The sequence below is a fragment of the Pipistrellus hanaki genome, assembly GCF_964339955.1.
Source record: "Pipistrellus hanaki genome assembly, chromosome: 8".
NCBI lineage: Eukaryota > Metazoa > Chordata > Mammalia > Chiroptera > Vespertilionidae > Pipistrellus > Pipistrellus hanaki.
Genome location: NC_140510.1, coordinates 47,780,354 through 47,804,542, shown reverse-complemented (window position 1 = coordinate 47,804,542; position 24,189 = coordinate 47,780,354). Strand labels below are relative to the sequence as shown.

The 24,189-nt window shown below is 35.6% G+C and overlaps 1 protein-coding gene across 2 annotated transcripts in view; it reads left to right on the top strand.

Annotated features, from left to right (window-relative positions):
* ATF2 (activating transcription factor 2) overlaps positions 1-17,281 on the top strand; it is a 74,991-nt gene extending 57,710 nt beyond the window's left edge. For both annotated transcript variants that reach the window (XM_084892660.1, XM_084892659.1), the window contains 3 exons: positions 693-899; positions 9,230-9,335; positions 14,741-17,281. In XM_084892660.1, the coding sequence (XP_084748786.1) occupies positions 693-899; positions 9,230-9,335; positions 14,741-14,967 (540 nt within the window). In that variant the 3' untranslated portion in view covers positions 14,968-17,281. The remainder of the gene's footprint in view (positions 1-692; positions 900-9,229; positions 9,336-14,740) is intronic.
* The last annotated feature ends 6,908 nt before the right edge of the window (positions 17,282-24,189 follow it).

The following is a 24,189-nucleotide window of genomic DNA, read 5'->3' as shown; positions in this document are numbered from 1 at the left end:
GCCTTAATTTTAGAGAAACCAGTTTTTAAAAAATATATTTTTGTTGATTTCAGAGAGGAAAAGAGAGGGGGAGAGAGGTAGAAACATCAATGATGAGAAAGAATCATTGATCGGCTGCCTCCTGCAATCCACAGCCTTACTGTGGATCGAGCCCGCAACCTGGACCTGTGCCCTTGACCGGAATCGAATTCATGAGACTTCAGTCCACAGGCCAACCCTCTGTCCACTGAGCCAAGCCGGCTAGGACATAGAGAGACCAATTTACAGATTTAATGTAAATGTGGTTTCCCATTTAAATTTAAATAAGCAATTATTAAATCTTTACTTTAGTACCTTATTAGTTTTCAAAGGATTGAATAACACCTTAATGTACTTTTAAGAGTATACTTGGGAAAGTGTAAGATTTTTATATGATCATTTGCATTGCATTTTCAGTTTCTTCATATTCTATATAAATGAAAATATTATAGAAACTTTAAAGACTTTATTTAATGTAAATAGTGACTTAGTGAGAATCTTATTTTAGCAGTGCTCATTTATTTCAAGGAATTTGTTAAACCACTGGGTGATCTTCACATTGTCCCAAAATATTGATATATACAATAAGACTTAGAAAATAAAGTTAGTAGCTCTCCCCCTTTGCCACCCTTTATTGCCTGTGTTAAAAAAGCTTTCCTTTCTGTTTATTACAGGCTTCTCCAGCTCACACAACTCCACAGACCCAAAATACAAGTGGTCGACGAAGAAGAGCTGCTAATGAAGATCCTGATGAGAAAAGGAGGAAATTTCTGGAACGAAATAGAGCAGCAGCTTCAAGATGCCGACAAAAAAGGAAAGTCTGGGTTCAGTCTTTAGAGAAGAAGGCCGAAGATTTGAGTTCATTAAATGGACAACTACAGGTAGGGTGCATATGTATAAATTTTGTTGTATATATTTTAATAATTGTGACCACAGCTCTTCCCTTTCTTTCTACTTAGCCATCTAAATATTGTAGGACCCAATATTGGGTGTGTGTATGTAAAACCTAATTTTATAAACTTATTTGGATACTGAGATAAAATAATATAAAACTTTCAATTTAAAATAAGTGTTTGTAAAGTAATTTAAAATAAGTGTTTGTGTAGTGCAAAAGTACTTAAACTTTATAAAGTTGTGATATAAAGTTCAAAGAATTTTAAAAGTAAAAATATCACTGGTATTTCACTTTTCATGTTCAATTGTTGGTTTATATCACAGTGATAAAGTTGCTTTAGTAGCAGTTTTGATTTTAAGTCCTTTTGTTCTTTGAATTATAAATTTTGTTTTGTTTTGTTTGTTTTATTTAAAGTGAATATAATGCTCAAGAAAGGTGCCAGATTGACAGCTTTGGAAACTGAAGGACTCTTATTATCCACAGAACAGGTACAATATGGCCAGTGGCAATAGAAATCATTTTATGCTGCCCTGCCAATGTGCCTCAGATACATTTCTTAGGAACTTCGTGGGTATAAAGGTTTAAGGCTCCTTCCTATTCAGTCTTTGGTAAGATTTCCAATGGAAGAGCACCAAATCTATTTCCTTCCTTCTGTTTTTTGTTTTGTTTTTCTTTTTTTCTTAATGTTGTGAACATTGTCCAATAAAATGTTCTAAATTACCCATCAATGAGCATCAGCTAGAAAATTGATGTTAATGAATTCTAGTTATTGATCAGTTTTCTGAGTTAATTTATTCCCAGTTAAAAATAAATATTTCTATGTAATTATAATTGATGAGAGCTCTCTTCTTAAACCTTTCTATCTTTAAAGATATCACTAATATAAATGTCTATTTAAATGCTTGAGAAAAAGTTTTTAGCATCAGGAATAGCATTTAACATGTAATATAAATTTTATAACCTAAAAATTTTTCATATGTGTGGTAGACATTTTTTAATACTGTGTTGTGCTTTGTGCTTTGAATATTGGCATGTTAGTTTAGAACAAATGGTCTTATAAAATCTATTTTAACCATTTAGAAAAAATTTAAAAATGATTTACCACATCACAGAGACCTTAAATATATACTTATATACCAAGGTATACTAAGAAATTATTACATTATCATCTGATAAATGAATTCTTAAGAACTATTTTCATAAGTTTTTAGAAAAAAAATGTATAAATTTTTTTCCTCTTAAATTCAGTGAAACAGATTATAGGTACCAATTTATTTATACAACTATAAAAAAAAGTCTATTCTTTAACAGGTTTGTTACAATATTAACTTTTTAAAAACTATTTTAAGTAATTTAAAAACTAATTTTACTATTAAAATTTTAAATATTTATATTAAAGTGACTTAACTAGACTACTTATAGTTATATGACATTAAACATATAATTCTTTGTTAGCCTCACTTGTCTTATCCAGAGAATAGAGCTAATACCTGCTGGTCTATTTCTCTGGTTTGGTGCATAAATTAGTTGAATCAGAATGAATGTATGTATTTTTAAATACATAAATTTTAATTTTAATAAGATAAATGTATCAATATTTTCCTTTGTCATTTGGCTTACTTACCTTAGGTAAAGATGACTTAAAATTATAAATGTTATATAAATACATAATCTCATTTACAGGTATTGTTGAACTTGAGGTTTTCTGCTTTGACCCAAGTTTTAGCAATTTTAACAGCTTTTAATGAAATATTGCTATTTCCTTATATACTGCAGAACTGATCGCTATTATTAATACTGATGCTTTATTATTGGAAAACTTTGGAAAATTCAGTATTCAAAATAAATGTAATCTTTATTTATTGCATGTTTTTTCCACCATGCAAACTATAATTAAAATGTCATTGTAAAATGTGTTGCATTTTTATTTTCTAAGTGAGGTATTGATAGAAATATTTTGACTGGAGGAATAAAGGCAAGATTTATCTAGGTACAAGTTAGCTAGCACATCATTTTCAAAACATAAAACTTAAAAAAAGTCAAATTCAAGAAATCACTAAATAAAGTTATATTCAACTGTAGAGGTTAATACCTCAAATTACAAACAGAACAAGTAAAATCAGTATTTTTATCATTAAAAACTGATGATGGCATCATATATAATAAAAGAAAAACAAGTAAATTGACAATATCTCCGTTAAGCTCACCAGCCAATCAGGAGTGAGTATGCAAATTAACCTGACAAAGATGGTGGGTTAATTGGGGAGCTTGGCTCCCCAAGCCGCTAGATGGAGAGCAGAGAGGGAGAGCTGGTGGCTTGGAGGACTTGGCAGAGTGGGAGGCCATGGGACGGAAACAGAGCAGGAAGGGAAAAACCAAGAGTGTGGGGAGCACCAGGAATTCTGGTGGCAGCCCCAGGACCAAGGAATAGTAGTTCTGGTGGCAGCCCCAGCACCAGAAGCAAAAGCCCAGAGTGCAGTCAGCAACAGGAATGCTGGGAATTGCAGTTCTGGTGGCAGATAGATCTCCTAGACACTAGAGCAAAGTGAGCCTGGAGCAAGTTACTGTTGCGGTGGGGAGGGAGGGAAAGCAAAGGTGAGAGATATAAGTAAAATCAGAGTGTCTAGGGAAAATATCCTAAAACTTCTAGGAAATTTCCACCAATGAAGCAAAGAAAAGAAGAAGAAAAAAAAGCCTCTATTATTCTGTGAGCAATAAACTTAACTGGGTTGGGGTCTCAGACAATCCACTCATATGATTGCCAAGACAAACTCCCAGATTGGAGAGGGTGCAGGTCGGGCTGAGGTTCCCACCTCCCGGGCAGGAATCTTTGTGCACTGGGCCCCTAGTAGTTAGATAAGAAAGTGTTCTCAGTTTTAGAGATACACACCAAAATATGTAAGATAGGCACAATGATATGTTGTCAGGGATTTCCTTTAAAACTAGAGGCCCCATACACCAAATTTGTGCAAGAGTAGGCCTTCCTTCCCCCGGCTTATGGCACCAGCTTCCCTCTGGCACCCAGAACCCGGGCTTCATTCTGGCCACCAACAGGCATCCAGGACTCGGGCTTCCTTTGCAGCCCCGTTCCTGAAGGACGTCTGGTCTAATTAGCATATTACACTTTTATTATTATAGATAATTCTGCAAGCCCAGCTGGTGCGATTCAGTGGTTGAGGGTCTCTCAGTCCCCATTTGGAAGCCTACAGGCGGCAGCTGATCAATGATTCTCTGTCATTGATGTTTTTATCTCTCCCTCTCCTTTCTGCTCTGAGGTCAATAAAAATATATTTAAAAAAAAAAAATACTTCTGCAAAAAAAAAAAAAAAAGAAGAAGAATAAGGTTCATTTGTATGTACTAACCTGCGAAAATGTCTGTAATACATTGTGGGCAAAAAAGAAAGTTGCTGAAAACAGTCTAAACATTCATCAGTGGATGAGTGGATAAATAAATTGGGGTATATACATTCAATGGAATATTATTTGGGCACTAAAAGGATTAAAAGTACATACTAAAATGTAGATGAACCTCAAAACATGCTTAAGTAAAAGAAGCTAGACACACAGTCACATTATATGACTATTTGTATGCAATATCTAGAGCAGATAAATTCATAGAGACAAAAATGCAAATTGGTTATTGCCAGAGACTGGGGAAAAAAGAAAAGGGAGAAACTGGTTCATGGGTAATAGGTTTTATTTTAGAGTGACAGAGATGTTTTATAAGTAGACAGAGGGAGGTGGTTGTACAACATGGTAAATGTACTAAATGCCATTGAATTAATTCACTTCAAAATGGTTAATTCTGTATTATGGGAATTTCACTTCAATAAATTACTCAATAAAAAGTTAGTTGCATACTAAAATGTATACCATAAATCTTTTTCATTAGTAAAAGGTTTGTGGTTAAGTTAGATAGATAAATGTGTAGGTTTGGAAATCTATAGTACTGAATCTCTACATATACCTAGGTAAAATTTTAGGAATGACATGTAAAAGTAATAAAGAGAAGAGAGGGTATGGGGAAGCCTGGATGGTTTGGGAAGAAAAGGCACTTCAATTATGACTTTCTCTAATCAAGTAGATATGTGATTTTGATTTTTGTTTTATAGTTATTTGTCAAAATAAAAAGTTTTAAAATAGTGATACCATAGTTTTCAGAGTGTGAAGAGTTAACATGCTTATAGTAGATTCAGGGAGAAAAAATATTTTTCCATTAGCTGTGAAAAATAGAATGACTTGTAAAGAAAATTGAATGTAAAAATAATAATTAAACTGTGCTTTATGTAAACACGTTCATCAATTCTACATTTTTTAAAATAATCCTTCATGTGACATACATGCTTAACTGATTGGTGTAGTGGGCAGTAACGATTCAAAAAATATTAGATTTTTAAAAATATTATTCAACCTTATTGCCCCAGTCATGAAATTTAATTATATTTTAGCTTTCTAAAATCATTGCTAAAAAGGCAATTTTATCAAATTGTATTAGAGACATTTGTGATAATCTAGACCAATAATCTAGACAAAATTATATTTTTAAGGTAATACATGATTTCGTTGTCTTTTATTTATAATGCTTTTAACCTCTTATGCCTTTGTCTTTCAGTTATATTCATTTTGGTGGTTAGTTTTCAATTTATAACTTCAGCATATTTCCTTTATGAACTAAAGTCAGACTCCTTAACAATTACTCTATGGATAAAACTTGCAAATTTTGTTGTAGATTTTGCTTTTAAAACTTAGGTATTGTAAAATGTATGTGAAATAAGAGGTTCAATAAATTAATAGAAGCATTCTTTGATAGCTGGTTACATGAGGAGTTTTCACTTATGGAGAAGGTTTTATGGAAATCTTTTCCAAATAGTGATAGGGAAGAGGTTTTGCTTATTCGTCTGTTGACTTTAAAGGAATAAGATCAAATCTTTAGTATTTATCATTTGAAATAGAAAGGAATAGCAATAATTCAAGATGCTGTACAATGCCTGTTTTAATTTCTGAAAAAAAATATGGTATTACTATCTTCCTCTGCGCCCCTCCCCCTTAGTTTTTTTTTTATCTAGAGAAGGGGGGAAAAGGTAATAATGATGCCACCTGTTTTTTATTAAGAGTTTGAGACCTAGTATTGTTTTTACTAGCCTTTATCAAAAAAATCTAAGCCTTTACTTTCCCATCAGACAAAGTCATAAAGTACTTTGTGAGAGAGGATATAGAAAAGTATTCTGTAACTGTGCTATGTAAATACTAATTATTTATTATTTGTTCTGTCATTAAACATAAGTGCTTAATGTGTACAGGGCATGTTATTAGACACAGAGAATATAATAGTGAAAAAGATATTGTCCTTGAACTTATAAAATTTGTGGTCTAGCAGAGGAGACAAACATGAAGAGACGGGTCATTCCCTTTCATTTTGCAAAATATTTTTAAAATAGGCCGAAACCGGTTTGGCTCAGTGGATAGAGCTTCAGCCTGTGGACTGAAGGGTCCCGGTTCAATTCCGGTCAAGGGCATGTACCTTGGTTTTGGGCACATCCCCAATACGGGGTGTGCAAGAGGCAGCTGATGGATGACTCTCTCTCATCTATGTTTCTAGCTCTCTCTCTCTCTTCCTCTCTCTAAAAAATCAATAAAATATATTTTTTTTAAATTAAAAAAATATATTTTTGAAGTAGAATTCCATCATCTATATTTCTGTTGTAGACAAAAAACTATTTTATTCTCAAGTGTAGGTTTTGCATCCATGACAACCTTTGGAACTGTGTAGTGAGAATCTTGATATTTTATCATCGATTTTTCTGAAAACTAAACATGGGAAAAATTTGATCTTCAGCAATGAGAAATTCCTCTAAGAAGAAATTATCTAACATTATTTCTTTAATTTTGAGAGTAGTGGCTGAACTAGTAAGGTAAAGATCATAAATGTATGGAATACCTGTGGTCATTAAGATGTGGCCAGGTATCAGTGAGAAATTTTGATTGGTTAGTCTGACCTGATTTCATCAGTCTGATCTGTTGCAGATAAACTGTAAAAAACAAAAACAAAAACAAAAAAAACCAACACTTGTTAATTAGTATGTAAATTTCAAGTAGCTAAAAATAGAATGGATTGATGGTAAGAAAATGCCTAAGTAATTTACATTTTATTTTAAACCAGAATAATTTTTACAGCATCTGCTTTATCTTACCAAACAGGTTTTACTTTGATTAGAAAAAAATCAATAAATGCTCACATTTTAATGAGACTTTGACATTTTCAAAATGTTTTCATACCCTTTATTTCACTTCGCCTCTTTTTGGTATTTTTTACCTCCTGGACATAGAATTTCCATGGTCCTCTCTAAAGATAGCTATGTACTCTCAGTCTATGCCAGCCTGTGCTGTGCTCTGGGGATACAAAGAGAAAGATATCTGCCATTGAGAAAATCCCAGTCTGGTAGAGGTGGCAAACAAATAAACCAAAAATTAGAATCCAGTGTCATAAGTACTGTGTTAATGCACACACACACATAAGTATATAGGGTTGTGGGAACAAAGAAATGGGCATCTCTTTTTCTATGCAAACTTATGCTGTACTGAGTTGACTTAAAGATGAGTAAAATAATTGGTAAGGCAAAAAGGAGAGGAAAGATTTTCTAGTTAGAGATAGCAGTATGTGTTTAGTTAGCTATACACATTTTCATTTTTATAGTATAAATGATTAAATATTAATTATATCATAGGTTCACACTAATGTGAAGGGTAGCTACAGGTACCAGAGTATAAAAAACTGTGTATGCTTGACATACCTATCCAGCCCTATGTTATATTACAGAAATTAATAACACACTTGTAGACACGAGTCTCAAATTCAAGATGACACAGCAGACAGAGGAACTTTCTTGGAAGGTATAAGTTCGGTTATTCATAAAATGGTTTCTCATCAACAGTGTCATTAATAAAGAGCTATAATTAGCAATATTGACACTGATACAATATTTCATAGAAATGAGTTTTCTAAATAACACTTTATTTTTAAGGCAAAACTTTTGCTTTCCCTTTTGTACTTTGATCACTCTAAACCCATTCTTCTCTCAAATAGAAGAATATTCTAGGCAACTTAACCCTTTTATTAATGGTTCAGTTTTATTATGAGCATCAATATTTGTTTCATGTTTTAATACAGTATTAGAGTTCATTATTATTGGGATGTGAGGAACTATTTGATTCAACAGACATGCCCTTAGATTGCCTAATTTTTATTCTTTTGATTTTTTGTTTGTCATTGATCACATCAAGAGACCTAATGAGTCTAATCTGCTAAATTATTTTACATTGAGCTTTCTGCATAGGAGACTCTGGTAGAAAATGAAGTGCCTGAGCTTTGTGTACAATCTTTTGCTATATTTCTTCATTTAATTTTGAGTTCATGAATGAAATCTGCATAATTAAGGTTAATATAAGTTCAAATAAATAGAGGTATTTGTAAATTAAGATTTTTATGTTATCAATTTATTAAGTTTATATTATAATATTTCTAACTCTAGTATTGATAATTATCACTGATCTATATGTCTTTAATATTTGTGGGCGACCCCCAAAAAATTAACTGGGCTCTCAATTTGGAACTTTTTCAGAGAATTTTCCAGATTAATGTTCCCAAAACAAAAGCTGACTTGCTTGTTCTGTAATAAGGAATAGTACAAATCACCATTGATTTATCAGATTTAAATTTAGATGTGTACGAATTATCTAGGTCAAAGGCAACTCTGCCTTTTAGATATTACATCTACTTTCATTGGTTTTGTGTCCAACACAGTGTCTTGCATTGCACTCTAGATATCTGTGACTCCTTGGTTATTGTGGTTTCCCATTAGTAAGTAGCTTTTCCAGGTTTCTTAGAAACCTGAGTCTCCAGGATATATATTTCATTTTCAATTGAATAGAGGAGTAAAAATTTATCCTGACTCCCTTGATTTCTCTAATTTTTCAAACAAAAGAACATGTAACATACACATAGTATAAAAAATATCCTCAACAGGTAATCTCTGATATGTAATAAGCAGCTTCAAGGCAAATGGTAATATAAAAACTTAGAAATATGCTTTCTGGTTGTGTTATCTTAAATCTTTATAAAGGTTGCAGTTTTTGTTTAAATGCTAAAATATAAAACTGATATGTACTGATTAAACATATTTAAGCAGCATATTTTGTTTATTCCTTGATATTCTGATAAAGATGTTCAATTTTTGTTATCTTAACCTTCACTTGTTTTAAACAGTAAGAAATGTTTAATCTGATGCTGGTAAGGGACATAACTTGTTTCTTCTGCAGAATGAAGTCACCCTGCTGAGAAATGAAGTGGCACAGCTGAAACAGCTTCTTCTGGCTCATAAAGATTGCCCTGTAACCGCCATGCAGAAGAAATCTGGCTATCACAGTGAGTAATGTTCCATTACCTACAGCCTTAGGCTACATCGTGAAACACTGCCACAGTGAACCAAGTTTCCATCAAAAAACGGAGCCTGAAATTCCTATACTTAATATTAAATATCAGACTTCTCCAAGGTTATTATGGAATGGGGTATACTTCTTAGAATCTAGATTTTAAAAAATTTTCTATTTCTAGCTTTTATTTTAGTAATTGCTATGGATCAGCAAAATGGGTTAGTTTATAAGTACTGATGATTATTTTGTTTATCATCCCAGTATAACACTTTGACTTAGATCAACATGGTGAAGCATTTCTTGTCCAGCCTTTGTTCAGTAATGATGTGTATTTTTTTTTTAATCAACTGACCTTACTAAAAATAGGTGTCCCAAAAGAAATTTATACACATACCTTGAATAATTATAAAGTCAGTGTTTATTAAAATGCATTTCATTTTCAAAATTGAGCTGTCACCTGGTAAAACATGTATACATTTTTGGGGGGACACCCTGTATGTAGTATTCATTTACAGTATCAGATCCTATTGTTCTTCTTTAGAGATCAGCATTGTGTGGGGTTTTTAATTATTATGAACCTTTGTATTGAATCTTCTAGTTAGTCATAAAAATGCTAAAATAGAACATTATCTGCTTACCACTTTCCTCTTAAATGTTTTCCCTAAAAGTGAGGTTCTTCTGTTTTCAGCATTTTTAGAGGTTAATTGTGTTTTTTCTTCTATAGTGTCCTTCTTTTTGGTAATATAAACAGTGTTGGAACCAGCTGTAACTCTTGAATAAATGGCCTGTCCATTGTACACAAATTTGTAACAAATAACAGAGTTGGGAATGCATTAGGCAACATTCATAATATATAACCCACAGCTTTCGTTTTTATGATTTAGAGGTATTTCAGGATATTTGTAAATGTGAAGATTGTTTCAACCATATGTATCCACTTTATTTTAATTTGCCAGTGTCAGTAATTCAAAAGAAAGAAACATTTTATATTAGATGCAAATTGTTCTTCAGGTGCTCAAGATAAAACTTAATAGTCACCATCTTGTAGTCAATGTAAGCAGTTTCATCAGAATGGGCAATATTTTTTAATTTAAAAGATTCGAAAGATTTAGCAACTCTCTATTGCCATATATATTTAGAACATGGATTTTTGTCAGTTTTGAGCAAATAAATCTCAGACCATTTATAGGTGATGATTTTTAAAAATCTTTATTGTTGAGATTATTACACATCCCCTTTTCCCTCCCATTGCCCCCCTCCACTTGGTTTCCGCCCTGCCCCACGCCTTCACTACCCTATTGTCTGTGTCTATAAGTAATGCATATAAGTTCTTTGATTAATCTCTCCCCATCACCACCCCCTTCCCTCTGAGATTTGTCAAGTCTGTTCCATTTTCCATGTCTTTTATTCTATTTTATTCATCAGTTTATTTTGTTCATTAGATTCCTTGTTTATTTTGATTTTTAGGTTCAGTTATTGATATGTATTTATTGCCATTTTATTGTTCATATTTTGTATCTTTTTTTTCTTCCTTCTCCTCTTCTTATTAACTGCTTTACTCTTGCTGCTTTTAAGATTCTTTGTCTTTAACCTTTGGTATTTTAATTATGATGTGTCTTTGTGTGGGCCTCTTTGGTTTCCTCTTGTTCGGACTCTCTGCTTTTTGGACTTATAAGTGTATTTCTTTCACCAGGGAGAAGTTTGCTGTCATTATTTCTTCAAATGGGTTTTCAACAGCTTGCTTTCTCTTCTCCTTTGGCACCCCCATAATGCGAATGTTGGTACGCTTGAGGTTGTCCCAGAGGCTCCTTATGCTCCTTCATGTTTTTGAATTTTTTCTCTTTGCTCTTCTGATTGGGTGTTTTTTGCTTCCTCATATTCCAAATCATTGACTTGATTCTCAGAATCTTCTACTCTACACTTGAATTCCTGTAAATTATTCTTTATTTCAGTTAGTGTATGCTTGATATCTAGTCATTTTGACAGGAAGGTAAAACACATTGTGGAGTAAATTGGGCCCACATAGAAATATGTTTGGAGTTGGTGTTTACAGTGATTGCTGCAGGGTTGAGGCCATTATGGCTTCCATCTGACTTAACATAATTTCATATAGAAGCTGCTGAGTTCAGCATTATAAATACATGCTTTTCTTAAGAGAGTTACCTTGAATTTTAATAGTATAGTTCAAAAGTAAATGTATAATTGATTCTATAAAATTAGAAAGAAAATTAACTCATATTGCATTCAATTAAAAATTATCTACAATTTTTAAATCCTTAGTAATTTATTAGGTAATCCCAACAGCTTTCTCTCTGTTCTCTAGGCAGAATATGTTCAGCAAATATAAGCCAATTTTTCATTTTAGTCAAAAATTTATAAAGGTATTTTTAAATGTTTAGGTGCATGGGTTTATGTCTTATACCCTTAAATAAACTGACTGGAAATCTAGATGAGTAAGTTTTTAGTGACTATCTATTATACTACATTGTAAAAATGAGAGACAATTTTCGTTTTTGGAACTATACCTACCTTTTTTCCTATCTAGTCATCTAGATAGTCAATAAGTATAGTTCTAGTATAAAATTTGTCCTCTTCAGCTCTGTGGAGATAATTGGATTTTGTAGAAATTTTAAAGTAATGTCTATTTTCAGATTTGAAGTCTTTGCAAAAATACAACTTCCCTGTTGTTTAATAGTTAAGGTAAATAAAGAGATTGACTAAGTGAATATTTAAATTTTATAGAAAATAAGGGAAATTCATAAATAACTAAAACTTTTGATGTTGCACACAGCAATTACTAATGGTAGTGAGCTATAGTGCTAATTCTTTCAAGACATTTGAGAGAGAAAACTAAGGTTTCGTAGAAATTAAGAAATATTGCAAAATCTTGTGGGTAAAGTTGACAGTTAAAGTCACACTGTCACAGGGTCATACCCTCAGTCATGGGAAAACTGTGACAGTTGGCACCTTAACAGTCAAATAGTATAAAATGTGAATGAAAATGTAATATTTTCTAAATATTTGGATTCCATCAAAAATAAAGCACGAGAGTGATCTTATTGCCATTAAGTCATATTCTCTAGATCACTGAGCATAATTAAAATTATATAATAGTTGTTTCTATAATCATAAGTGGGAAGGAAAGCTTCTTGAGTTCCAAATGTCCTTGAGAACTTATACAGGTGGGGCAAAAGTAGGTTTACAGTTGTGAGTACACGAAACAGTTTATTCTTGTATTATTTATTTATTATTATTATTTTCTTCCATACAAACCATTGTGAACTTACTTTTGCCATACCCTATATTTTTCAGTACTGAAAATATATATGAACAGAGGTAGAGAACTTTAGAGAGTGAATTATTAAACATCTAGTTTCTTTAAACTTATATAAGCCTGAAATGGCTCTTGAGTGCCGTAAGATCTCTTGTATCTGTCTAGTTCTTGTGATTATACTAGTAATTTTTCTCCCCTCACCTTCTGGAAGTGGATATGGGTGCAGATATATCATATTATAAATGTATTTATAAAATTTATAATTACAGAACTGATAAGTGAGTACCTGTTTTTTGTATAGGCTAAAGATTTGCTTTACCTAATTCTGAAAGACTGGAGACAGTCACTTACCCCTTAGAATTTACTGTTTAATTTTGAGTCATTGCCTTCACTATATATTTACATTTCCTTATTACACCTATCACAGATCAGCCTCTATTTCTGAAAGCATCCCTAGAACCTAACCTCACTTGCTGTCCTGTTGGAGATCAGTGGTCACATAAACAAAAGAGAGCTTTTTACTATCTAGTGTTTTCTTTGAACACATAACTATTTGTGTTGGCTAATGAAATTGTGTTTTATAACATCTAATATAATTTTAAAAGAATTACTGTGACTTTTTTATTATAACTTGAGGTCAAATTTTATCCAAGGATGTGGTTTTGAATTCATAGCAGATTATGGAGAAAATGGGATTCTTTCTCACTTAAATTTATTAAAAATCAATGAACTAGGAGCAAGTATGTCAAAATTCCTAAAAATTACTAGATTTGAGAAAACCCTCAGAATAAGGAATTTTATTTGAATAAAAGTTGTGCTTTGCAGGGTTCCTCTCCTTCCATCTTCTATATTATAAATCATAGGGTAAGTTCTGTTTCATAGGGTGCAGACCTTTTAATAATTGACTTGCAGAATGGGGACTTAGCCATTAAGAAGAAGGCTGGTATGCATTCTCAAATTTGATAGAAAACCTGCTTATTATCTCTTCTAAACACTAAATAAAAATTATTTTAATGCCAAGTGAATAAAACAAGGTGCAAAAGAATATATCCAATATGATACTTCTTTAGAATGTTCATTATTAAACAAGCTAAACAATATTGTTAGGGGTACATACCTACTTGGCAAAACTTAAAAGAAAAAATATGGGAATGATTAAAAAAATAGCAGATGGTAATTATCTTGGTAAGGAGAAGAGCTCCTAGGAAGCATCCTAGTTACTAAGGCAATATTCTCTTTTAGAGTTGGGGGCTGGGTTCATAGGTGTTTGTGTTGTCATTGTGCCTCATAATTTACAAACACTATAACTGTTTGTGTGTTCTGCCTATCAAATTTTTCACTAAATGAAATTATTGGATTCTTTTCTGTAATAAAAACTATATGGAAGATTTGTTATTCAAAAGCCTACAAGTTGGTAGATTTATTTTTATAAATATTTAGAATGCCCTTTCTTGAATATCTTTTCAATTGTAGACTTTTATGTACATTTTTATTTGGATCTCAATTCATGCAACTATAACAGCTGGTGGAATTTAAATTCTAAATATTGCTTATTCTCATGTGTCTGCATCATTAGAATCAGGTATTGTAATCACCCAGTGCTGCAGTAGATGGAAAGTCAGCTAGAATAAATATAGTTGTGGAGACTGCAAGGGAATAATTTGAAGATATAATTTGTATATAAGAATTCATGTTGTTTATGCATGTGGTAATACTGTACATTTTTTTATCTTTTAATAAGAATGGGACATAGACCAACATTGGTTTTGTTAAATGTGTTATTTGATATGGATTTGATTATGGCGATAAGGGTCTTTCTCCCAAAATCCTACCCAGTTTAACTCTATTCAGCAGATATTTCTTCAGCTCTATTCTCTGAGGTATTGGGTACCCAGATGTTTCCATGTGTGTGGTTGTGCCTTTGTTTGGCCTGTTGAGGATAAAATGCCCACTTCATGTCTTACATCCACCTTTCAGTTATTCAATTCCCATCATACTGACTTTTCTAAATAACTGATTATATAAAATATCTTGTCGCTTTTTACTCTGTATATGGACTCAGCCTACTGATACATTCTTACAGTATTTTAAGAAACTGAGCAATTTTTCTTTTTTCCACTCAGCTGCTGATAAAGATGATAGTTCAGAAGACCTGTCAGTGCCAAGTAGTCCACATACGGAAGCGATACAGCATAGTTCTGTCAGCACATCCAATGGAGTCAGTTCAACCTCCAAGGCAGAAGCTGTAGCCACTTCAGTCCTCACCCAGATGGCGGACCAGAGTACAGAGCCTGCACTTTCACAGATCGTAATGGCTCCTTCCTCCCAGGCCCAGCCCTCAGGAAGTTGATTAGAAACCTGCAGTGCAGCAGTTTTAGATACTCATTAGTGACTTCAAAGGGAAATCAAGGAAAGACCAGTTTCCATTTATGCGAAATCTGTGGTTGTAAATTTTTTTTTTTTACTTGAAATTAAATTTGGCTCTAAAGTTGGGGTAGCAGCAGTTGATCAGACTGAACAACAGTTTTTATTCTCTGGAAAAAGGCTGATTTTGCTTTTTTATAAATATTGTTAGATTTATTAATTTTTCTGTGCTAAATGTATAAATTGTATTATAATTCATTGTGGTTTTATTTCATTTTTTATTTGGTGGTGTTTAATAAATGGGGGTGTTCCTGAATCTCTCTTCCCACTTCCATTTTTTTTTTTTTTTTACCACCTTTTATCCCTCAACTGTGATGGTAATATTATATCATTTATACCAAAGTTCTGCTTAAATCCTTATTGACTTTGTACATTAACAAAGTCATAAAGTACTTGCGAGAGAAAGTTGCTTTTAACCTTTTTGCCTTTTATTTTGCACATTATGCAAAAGGAAGAACATTAGAGAACACTTTTTGAGTGAAAAGATGGTAGAAGACATACAGTGCTTTTATGCACACTTATAATCTTAAACTAAATCAAGATCATGAATAGTGCATTTTTCTTTTTAAAGATTTTAAGTAGACTTGAATTTTGAAATCCTTTATCATTTCAAAAAATGGCTATTTTTCAAGTTTTGACTTTAGTATTTTAAACCTTATGTTTTGAGGCGAATAAAATATGAAATTATATAATGTACAATACAGGGTTATTAGATATCTAATAATTTTTTGAAATTAGGTTTTTGGGTTTTTTTGCAGATTTTAGGTTACAAACTGAGAAGTTTATGCATAATCAAGTAAGGCATGGTTGCCAGAAAAGCCTAAAATTACTACTTAGAAAATTTAAGACTGTTTACCCCCATTGTCTTGTACTTGCAAGCTAACTTGTACTTATTCTTGTGAAAGCACTGTCATCTTTTAGTAGCAAATTTTGATAACGTTTCTTGTGGGGAAAAAAATCAATATCTATCTTTAGAACAATGTAATTATAAAGTGGGAAGCAAGAGTGAGTGAGAATGTGTGTGAGTGTGTATGTATGTATGTGTCTTTCAATAGTTTATGCCAGCAATCTTTGCTTGAATGTTTAACGATGCCTTCAGTGTGATGCTGGCCAATAGATGATTGCAATTTAAAAGGTCATTACTGTGCAGGCTTGGATAACTAACATTCCATGATGTAGTTTGTTTCTGATGACACGATTGTAGGTACACTTTCCTCTTTATCCAGTCATCTGTGGGATACTGAGTTTTCTAATGTGCCATTATCTATTTTTATTCTGCAGTTACGTTCAAAATATAGTACAATATTTTAAAATAGACTAAATTGTTAAAAATTTAAAAGTAGTAGATGTGTGTAAGAGAACTTTGTAAAATAGTTAAGAGTCCAGTAGCAACTTCTGGCATTCAAGCAGGATTCCATTATGTAAATATCTGTAATGCGTTTATAATAAGTTGTGTAGTTTGTTCTGCATCCATACTACACTCCTTGCTAAAGTCTCAGTGCCATCTCCTAATGAGACTGACATTTAAAACCTACATGGAATATCCTTGACAACTCAAGGAAATAACCCACCTGCCTAAGTTCCAGACTGGGAAGCATTCAAATTATACAAATGACATTTTAGGACTTTAAGTTATGAAGATAATAGGAATTTTATTGTTTGGGTTGTTAAAACAGAACATTTTAGTTGATAATTCTACTTCTACATTTTTTTAAATTTTTAACTGATTTTATAATTTTAAAGTAATCAATTTCTAATCATGATTTTTCCATAATTATGCTAAGGAGTTGATCTCAAAGGCACAAAATATGAATTTTGCAAGAAGGCTATTTTTTATTGTAGTTTGGATGGGTTAGAAAAAGCCTCAATTTTTCTCTCTCCAAAGTCCTTCAAGTGCATTTTCCTTTCATTTTATTATTTATGCAAGTTAAAGTTCTTTGATAACAGGAATTCTTGCAACTGTAAAATAAAGCTACATAGATGTAAGAAGTCATGTAAACGGTTAATGAGCTTACCAACGTTAGCAAAACTTTCATTGTAAAACAGTCTGTACTCAGCAAATAAAAATCATTATTAGTTGTATAAACACAAATTTCATTTGGACTTTCAGGATGTCACACTACTTCTGTACCTAGCATTTTGAGTCCTTATATTTGCAATGTTACACAAACTGTACTATTTTCTTTTATGTGCAGTTTGCATGAGTAAACCATCAGAGAATAAATTCTATCTTTAAATTATGTTCATAATTGGCTTGTTCTTATCTATCTTTCATAAAGTAGCATCATCTGATATTATTTTTCTTCAGGGCATTTATCACCTGAGAAGAACCTGATAGTCTATTTCTGTGATAAAATTGATTCATTCTCAAAGACCTTTTCACTGCAGGGTGCTCAGGCCTTATTCCTGTTCCTCTGCATTCAGTTTTAGCCCTGTTCATGTACAACAAACCTTTAATTTAGGTCCCTGCAACCTCATCCACACACAGATCCACCAGCCTTTGGTGTCTCGGTGCGTCCCTGACAAAACATCTTAAAGGTAATAAATATGTCCTACGCTGAACTCTTGATCTCCCCCCTCCCTTCCCTCAAATAGAATCCTCCCACCATCTTTCATAAGTTAATAACAACTCCATTCTTCCAGTTGCTTAAGCCAGAGCAACCTTGTCATTCTCATTCCTCCTCTTTTCACAGTCCACATCAAACTCATTGGGAAACAGTTTGTTTTACCTTCAGAATAAACCAGAATTCAGCCACATCTCACCATTTACACTGCTATCACCCTGAACTGTGCCATCGTTTCTCACCCAATGTATACACCCCAACAGAGGATCACACCTTTCGGTGTACACAACAAAATGGTGCCCCAACCAACTGAGCCCCCCGGCCAGGGCTCCTATTATTATAATACAAGAAACATATTTACTCCCAGGCCTTCACCTTAAATAGACATAGACACACACACACACACACCCTTTGAATTATCAAATCAATTAGTTCTAAATTTAGAACAAAATTTAACCTGACTTTTTGAAATTGTTTTGACCACAGGACAATAGTTTTGAAGCAATTGGAGTTACATCATTTTATTTTATTTTTATTTTTAAATATATTGTATTGATTTTTTACAGAGAGGAAGGGATAGAGATAAAGAGCTAGAAACGTCGATGAGAAACATCGACCAGCTGCTTCCTGCACACCCCCTACCGGGGATGTGCCCGCAACCAACGTACATGCCCCTGACCGGAATAGAACCTGGGACCCCTCAGTCCACAGACCGAGGCTCTACCGCTAAGCCAAACCGGTTTCGGCTCATTTTATTTTTTATATAGTTGTGAAAGATTTTTTAAACTTTTCATAAATAACTTTTCTGTAATTTTCTCAGAGTTTTAAAAACAAGTGCAGGTCTATCCAGATTATCTTTAAATATAGAGACTTGGGTGTCACTGAAGCAAATATTAAGATCCTAGAGAGCTAGCATCCAATGAGGAACTGGGAAGAACAACTCACAAAATGTAAAAGATCTTTCTGATATAAATGGTAAGTTGCCAATTACATATTTCCATAGAAGAAGTGTGATCAGTGAAAGTGTTTCCAAAATGATTTATTAGTTCTGAAATAACAAAGGTAATACGGCATTGGAACCTACATAAAAGGGGAAATATATGTAGTTTTATTCTATTGCAGCAACCCAAAGCACCAAGTCAAATGTTAATTGTAAAATAAATGATCACATATGTTGCAACACTCAAATTAGAAGGGTTTTGTTATTCAATAGTGAACCAATGAGTTCCCCAAAGGTACATGCAAATTTTCGAATGGCTTTCTGGGCCAAGGATGCCATTAATACACGCTTATCTTGGTCACAATGCCTTCCCTTGCCTCTTTATTTTGCATTAGATTTTATATGTAAGACATTTCTTGAGCTAGAATTTTTTAACAGAATAGTTACATGGTTTTAGCATGCATTACCTCAGTTATTTGGGAAATATTTCTGATTCTGAATCTTATTTTTAACTATGTCATGTCAAATAAGGGTTAGTTTACTCTTTTTTTATTAAAATATATTTTTATTGATTTCAGAGGGGAAGGGAAAGAGAGAAACATCAACAATGAGAAAGAATCGTTGATAAGCTGCCTTCCTACACGCCCCCCCTCCCAACCCCTACCACTGGGGATTGAGCCCACAACCTGGGCATGTGCCCTTGACTAGAATAGAACTTGGGACCCTTCAGTCCACAGGCCAACGCTCTATCCACTGATCCAAAGCGGCCAAGGCTCTATTAAATTTTATAGTAGGTTTTGCTTTTTGTGAAAAACAGAATGTTCCCCCCAAAAAAGCACCTTTTAAAATTTTTGCTTTAATATTTTTAAAGCATGTAAGTTAAAAAGATGGACTGTTTTCTATGCCTGGCACAAAAATTATTTAGTGGGGTTTATTTACAGGATTTAAGATGATAGAGTTGTTTGAGTTCCTTATAACTGGGAACAAATTCGTATGTGAGGTCTACGAGGAACTGAGGACATTATCAATACCATTGTTCTTCAAAATAAACCCTTTTGCATTATCCATTATCACTGGTAGGATTGTAAATTGGTGCACAAATCTCATGCACCAGACCTCTAGTATATACATATATGCTTTTATACCCTGATACCAGACCACTAAAATGTTATATAGGTAGGTCTAGCCAGTAGGCCTCAATTCAAGATGGTCTCTATTTCCTTTCATTTTGTTTGCAAACTGGCCAATTCTTATTCTAAACACTGCTTTTCAGTGTGTCAAAGTAAGGGAAAAACACAAAGAACTCTTGAGGGTCTCAAGCCAGCAATTCCAGAGATCACAACTGTCACTTCTACTCACAGCCAGAAATGAGTCACATAGCTTGACCCAGGCACAAGAGGGCCAGAAGGGAAGAACTAGAAAGATTTAGTCAGTACAGTGGGTGTATTACCTTCGTATTTCACAGATGAGGCAATGAAAGTTTAAGTTACCCAGGCACATAGTCACACAGGCGATAGTTAGAATTTGAATGTAGGCAGTTTGGCTATTGACCACTATGCTACACAACTCCTAAAGAACTTGAAGAAATTCTGGGAGGTGCTCTAGGCACATGTAAGATGTGAAATCAGGGCTCAAGTTACCTCGTATAGTTCTCAAGGACACGGAACCGTAGTTCCTATCTCAAGAGTAATCTTTACAGTGTTCTGACTTTGGAACTCCCAACCATACTATCTTGTTTTATGTTAGCGCAAACGTTGCTAAAGAGATATCCAAAGGCCTCTGGGGGTTCATTCCCTCACCTCTTTCAGCAGCTTAGCAGGAAGCCCAGTTCAGCAGAAAATCTGGTAAGTACCAGAGACTGAGCTCTGAGCCTCTTTATCTGTTTCTCAGGCAATCCCCCAGTTATATCCACTAAGTGTTCCTCCCTTCCTCCCATCTTCCCCATAAATATATAAAACACTTTGGGCCCCTCTCCTGGATCATGTGCACCCCAAGATCACCCTGCTCAATAATGAGAGCTCCGTGCCAGTGCCCAGTGCCAGATCTCTGCTGTAAGTTTTTCTGGATAAACTAATTTTATTCTATTACAGCACTAGTGACGTGTACCCATACACTGTAAGACATTTTTTAACACCCAGAATGTGTGCCCGCCCCGCTACCCACATACACAGACATCCTCCCTTTAAAACATTACCCGGGGAAGGAAATAGATTCACAATAAATAACTCATGATACAGGAAGATCTGATATACCTAAAAGAGTTGTGAAAAAAAACCAGTGAGATGCATATTTAAGTTCAAATAATTATCGATACTGTATTTGCGAGTTTTAAGTAGAACTGTTTAAGGAAGTCTTAAAATGCTATGGGCATAAATTACAAAAATTAATGAACTGGAGTGAAAGTGAAAGCACAAGATGGTTTCAACAAATCTGGAAAGGTCTGGTGGAGCAGAAGGGAAGAATGAAGCTGTACTAAGATTCTCAGTTTGTTCTGAGGACCAGTAGTTGTACCCATATGCATGGCCACTTCTCAAGTAGCAAGAGAATATTTAGTGGCATTGGGCCAACCAGCTGCAGACTAATACGTCTGTCAGGCAGAGTTCATTCAGGAAAACCAAAGCTCTACTTGGCATTTAAACAGAAGAACCCAATATAGCAAATGAGTTTAATACAATAGATGTTGGAAAATTGAAAAGTCTAAGTAGGAACACTGAGGTAAAAGTGAAGTAATAGCTTTAGGAAGCAACTACAACTCCTAGAGGCGTGGGGACAGAGAGAAAACACTGATGCCTATAGACTAGGGGTGTCGAACTCAATCAGAGAAGGGGCCAAAATCTAAAATCCAGCCTAAATCGCGGGCCGAATGGTTTACTGAACAGTCATAAACTGACAATGTCATAAACTGACAGCGGAGTGCAGTGATGACAGCGCGGTGCGGGCCACATTGCAAGGCCTGGCGGGCTGGATTTGGCCCGCGGGCCTTGTGTTTGACACATGTGCTATAGACCCTAACGGTTCAGAGGACGGGTTCCCGGCTGTGACTGAGATCTCGGAGGGCAAAAGAAGCTGGAGTCTGGGACCAACTGATGCAACTGGGGTGCGGGACCATTCTTGGGGGTGACATGAAAGCAAATAAGGAAGAAGCAGTTCCTTTCTCCTATCTTCCAGTGTCCTTCCACTGACCCTTCTTGGAACTTACCACGAAGTCAGCTGACGAAGGTGAAATGTAGTTTGCAGAGCCACAATCCCAGCGCCGAAAACCAGCACTTAGAAGGGTGGGAGGGTGGGAATGCCTCTGAGCGAGGACAGCTCAATAGCCGCCTAACGGCTTTCCCAGCCTCCCTCGTCCCCGAACCGCCAGGTGGTGATGGCCCCGCTCACTGAATGAATGGAAATCGCAGGTGCAGCTCCTGAGTCATCCCTCCCTCCCCTCTTCTCTTTCCTTGGGCTGCAATGTCCAGCAAGAGGTGAGCCACCGGGTCACACAGGTGAGGTTAACACCTTGCAGATGGCGGAGCAATAAGATTAAAAAGACCCGAGTCCCTGAAAACACGGAGGCACACAATGAAGAAGAAACAGGTGTAACTGGGCTTGTTGAAACTTTAAGGCTTTATAGGGGGCAGGACGAAAGGGGGAAAATAATAATATAGTGGAAATCATGAAACTGAGGGAAACAACAGTAGAACATAAACATATAGTTGGGCAACAAAGTGATCAACCTTTAACTATATTCTCTGTAGGAGTGAGACGTGTATGTAAGAAGAAATGTTGAAAATAAAGAAATGAAAAAAGATATGCTGGGAAATGCAAACTAATAAGATTAGAGGTCAGGCAATATGGACATGGGGCAAACTAGCGCTCAGAGGATGCAGTATTAAATGAGACAAAAACTACATAAATTAAGATGGGGGAAATTTATCAAAAATATAAGTAAACCATGCATAAGCTGGGTCGAAAAAATTTTTAATTCTTGAAATTGAACTTAGCTTGTTATACAACCCAATGTCAAGTCATTGTGATGTTAAAACTACTCTTATATTAGACAGTCTAGCCAGAATCTGAGAAGTGCATCTGTGATTGCAGGGCCATTATCCCTCGGACTCCAGAGGAGAATGGGTTTCCGCATGAAGGGGTGAATAGTCCCACTGTCATTCTGGGAATAGCTCAGCCCACACAGTGACAAAGCTTTGGGCTGGAGAGAGAAGTGTCCCCGGAAATGGGAGGCTGGGCTTGGAGACGCTGGAGGTGAGCTACTCCCAGCTCAGGGGGTGGGGGCTGTTGCTACCGAGTTTCTGCTTTGTGCTTCTTTCCTTCTGTAGGTTTTATTTTCCATGATCCCTAAACCATCAGAAAAGCCTACTTAACTCTAGTCTAAATGTTCCCACCTGGTCTCAGCTTTCGCTGTGGGTGTGGCGGGCTGCCTGCTCTGAGTCTGCAGTCCCTGTCGCTCCGGCCAAGGAGGCCCAGGGCCCAGGTCCTCACACCAGCCTCCTCCTGCACCAGAGGAGGGGCTCCAGGCCAGGGGCCCCGCCCGGGCAGGGCTCCTCACAGCCAGGTTTTGTCCTCTGCTCTTTGGTGGGGCTGGTGTTTAGTTGCTGATTTGGAGGAGCTCTCAGCTGTGTAAACAGAGCTGATGGATACGCCGGAGGGAAAGGCTCATGGAGTGCGGTCCTGGGGGGAAGGCTGGGGAAGCGCTTTTTGCCAGCTGCTCCCAGGCAGCGCCCCCCTGCAGGCTGCGGGATGGGGATCCTAGGGGTGGCCCCCGGTGGGGAGGGGAGGACCTAGCACACGGGTGCAGAGGCTGGGCCAGTTTCCCTGGGCCACAGAGGGATGGTCTGTCCCGTGGGGTGGGGAAAAGGGGGCTGTGGAAAGAGACCTGGCCAGGCGCTCCAGAGAAACAGTGGCCGCTGAGGAGCATGGGATGACAGGAGACGACAGATAATGGGGGTTCACTTGGGAGGTCCGGGGAGACAGTAAAGATGGCTGTACAGTCCGGGTGGGATGCGATGGGGTCCCTGCCGTGTCATGCCCGCTCTTCTGCAGGGTCCCAGAGCCTCACAAAAGGTGGATGTGTTCGGAGTCCTTGGGGGGTTAGGGGGGGGTTCACATCGGGCCTGATCCTTAGGGGAGGGGGACCCTGGATCACAGGGACCCAGCAGCAAAAAGGTGGTGCAGGTGCAGGCTTAGGCAGTGTAGGAGGGTCTGATAAAGGGACTATGTATATAGTATCTAATATATAGAAGGGGTGGGCAGGTGTTGTCACTAGAGCTAGTTCTATTGGGCAAGGCGAATGGGTAGGTGGGGAAACTCTCAGGGAGAGAGAGGTGGGCGGAGGGGGCTGCCCACCGACCCTGGGACACAGCTGAGAGTGAGCCAGCCCACAATGGCCCACAGGGAAGAAGGAGGCTTGTCCGAGGTCACAGAGCTGGTAAGGAGCAGAATTAGAGTCTGAATCCAGGTTGTACCCAGAGGGAAAGGAAGGCTTTGAGTGGATACATAAAAGCCTGTTTTTACTATTTCTAATGAAAAAAAATTTTTTTACTTAACTAATGTTCTCAAGCTGGGAGTTCTATTATATAAGTAATCCATAATTTTGGTTTTAAACAAAGTGACTTTAGTAATAAATTTACAGAAGACTCAGTAT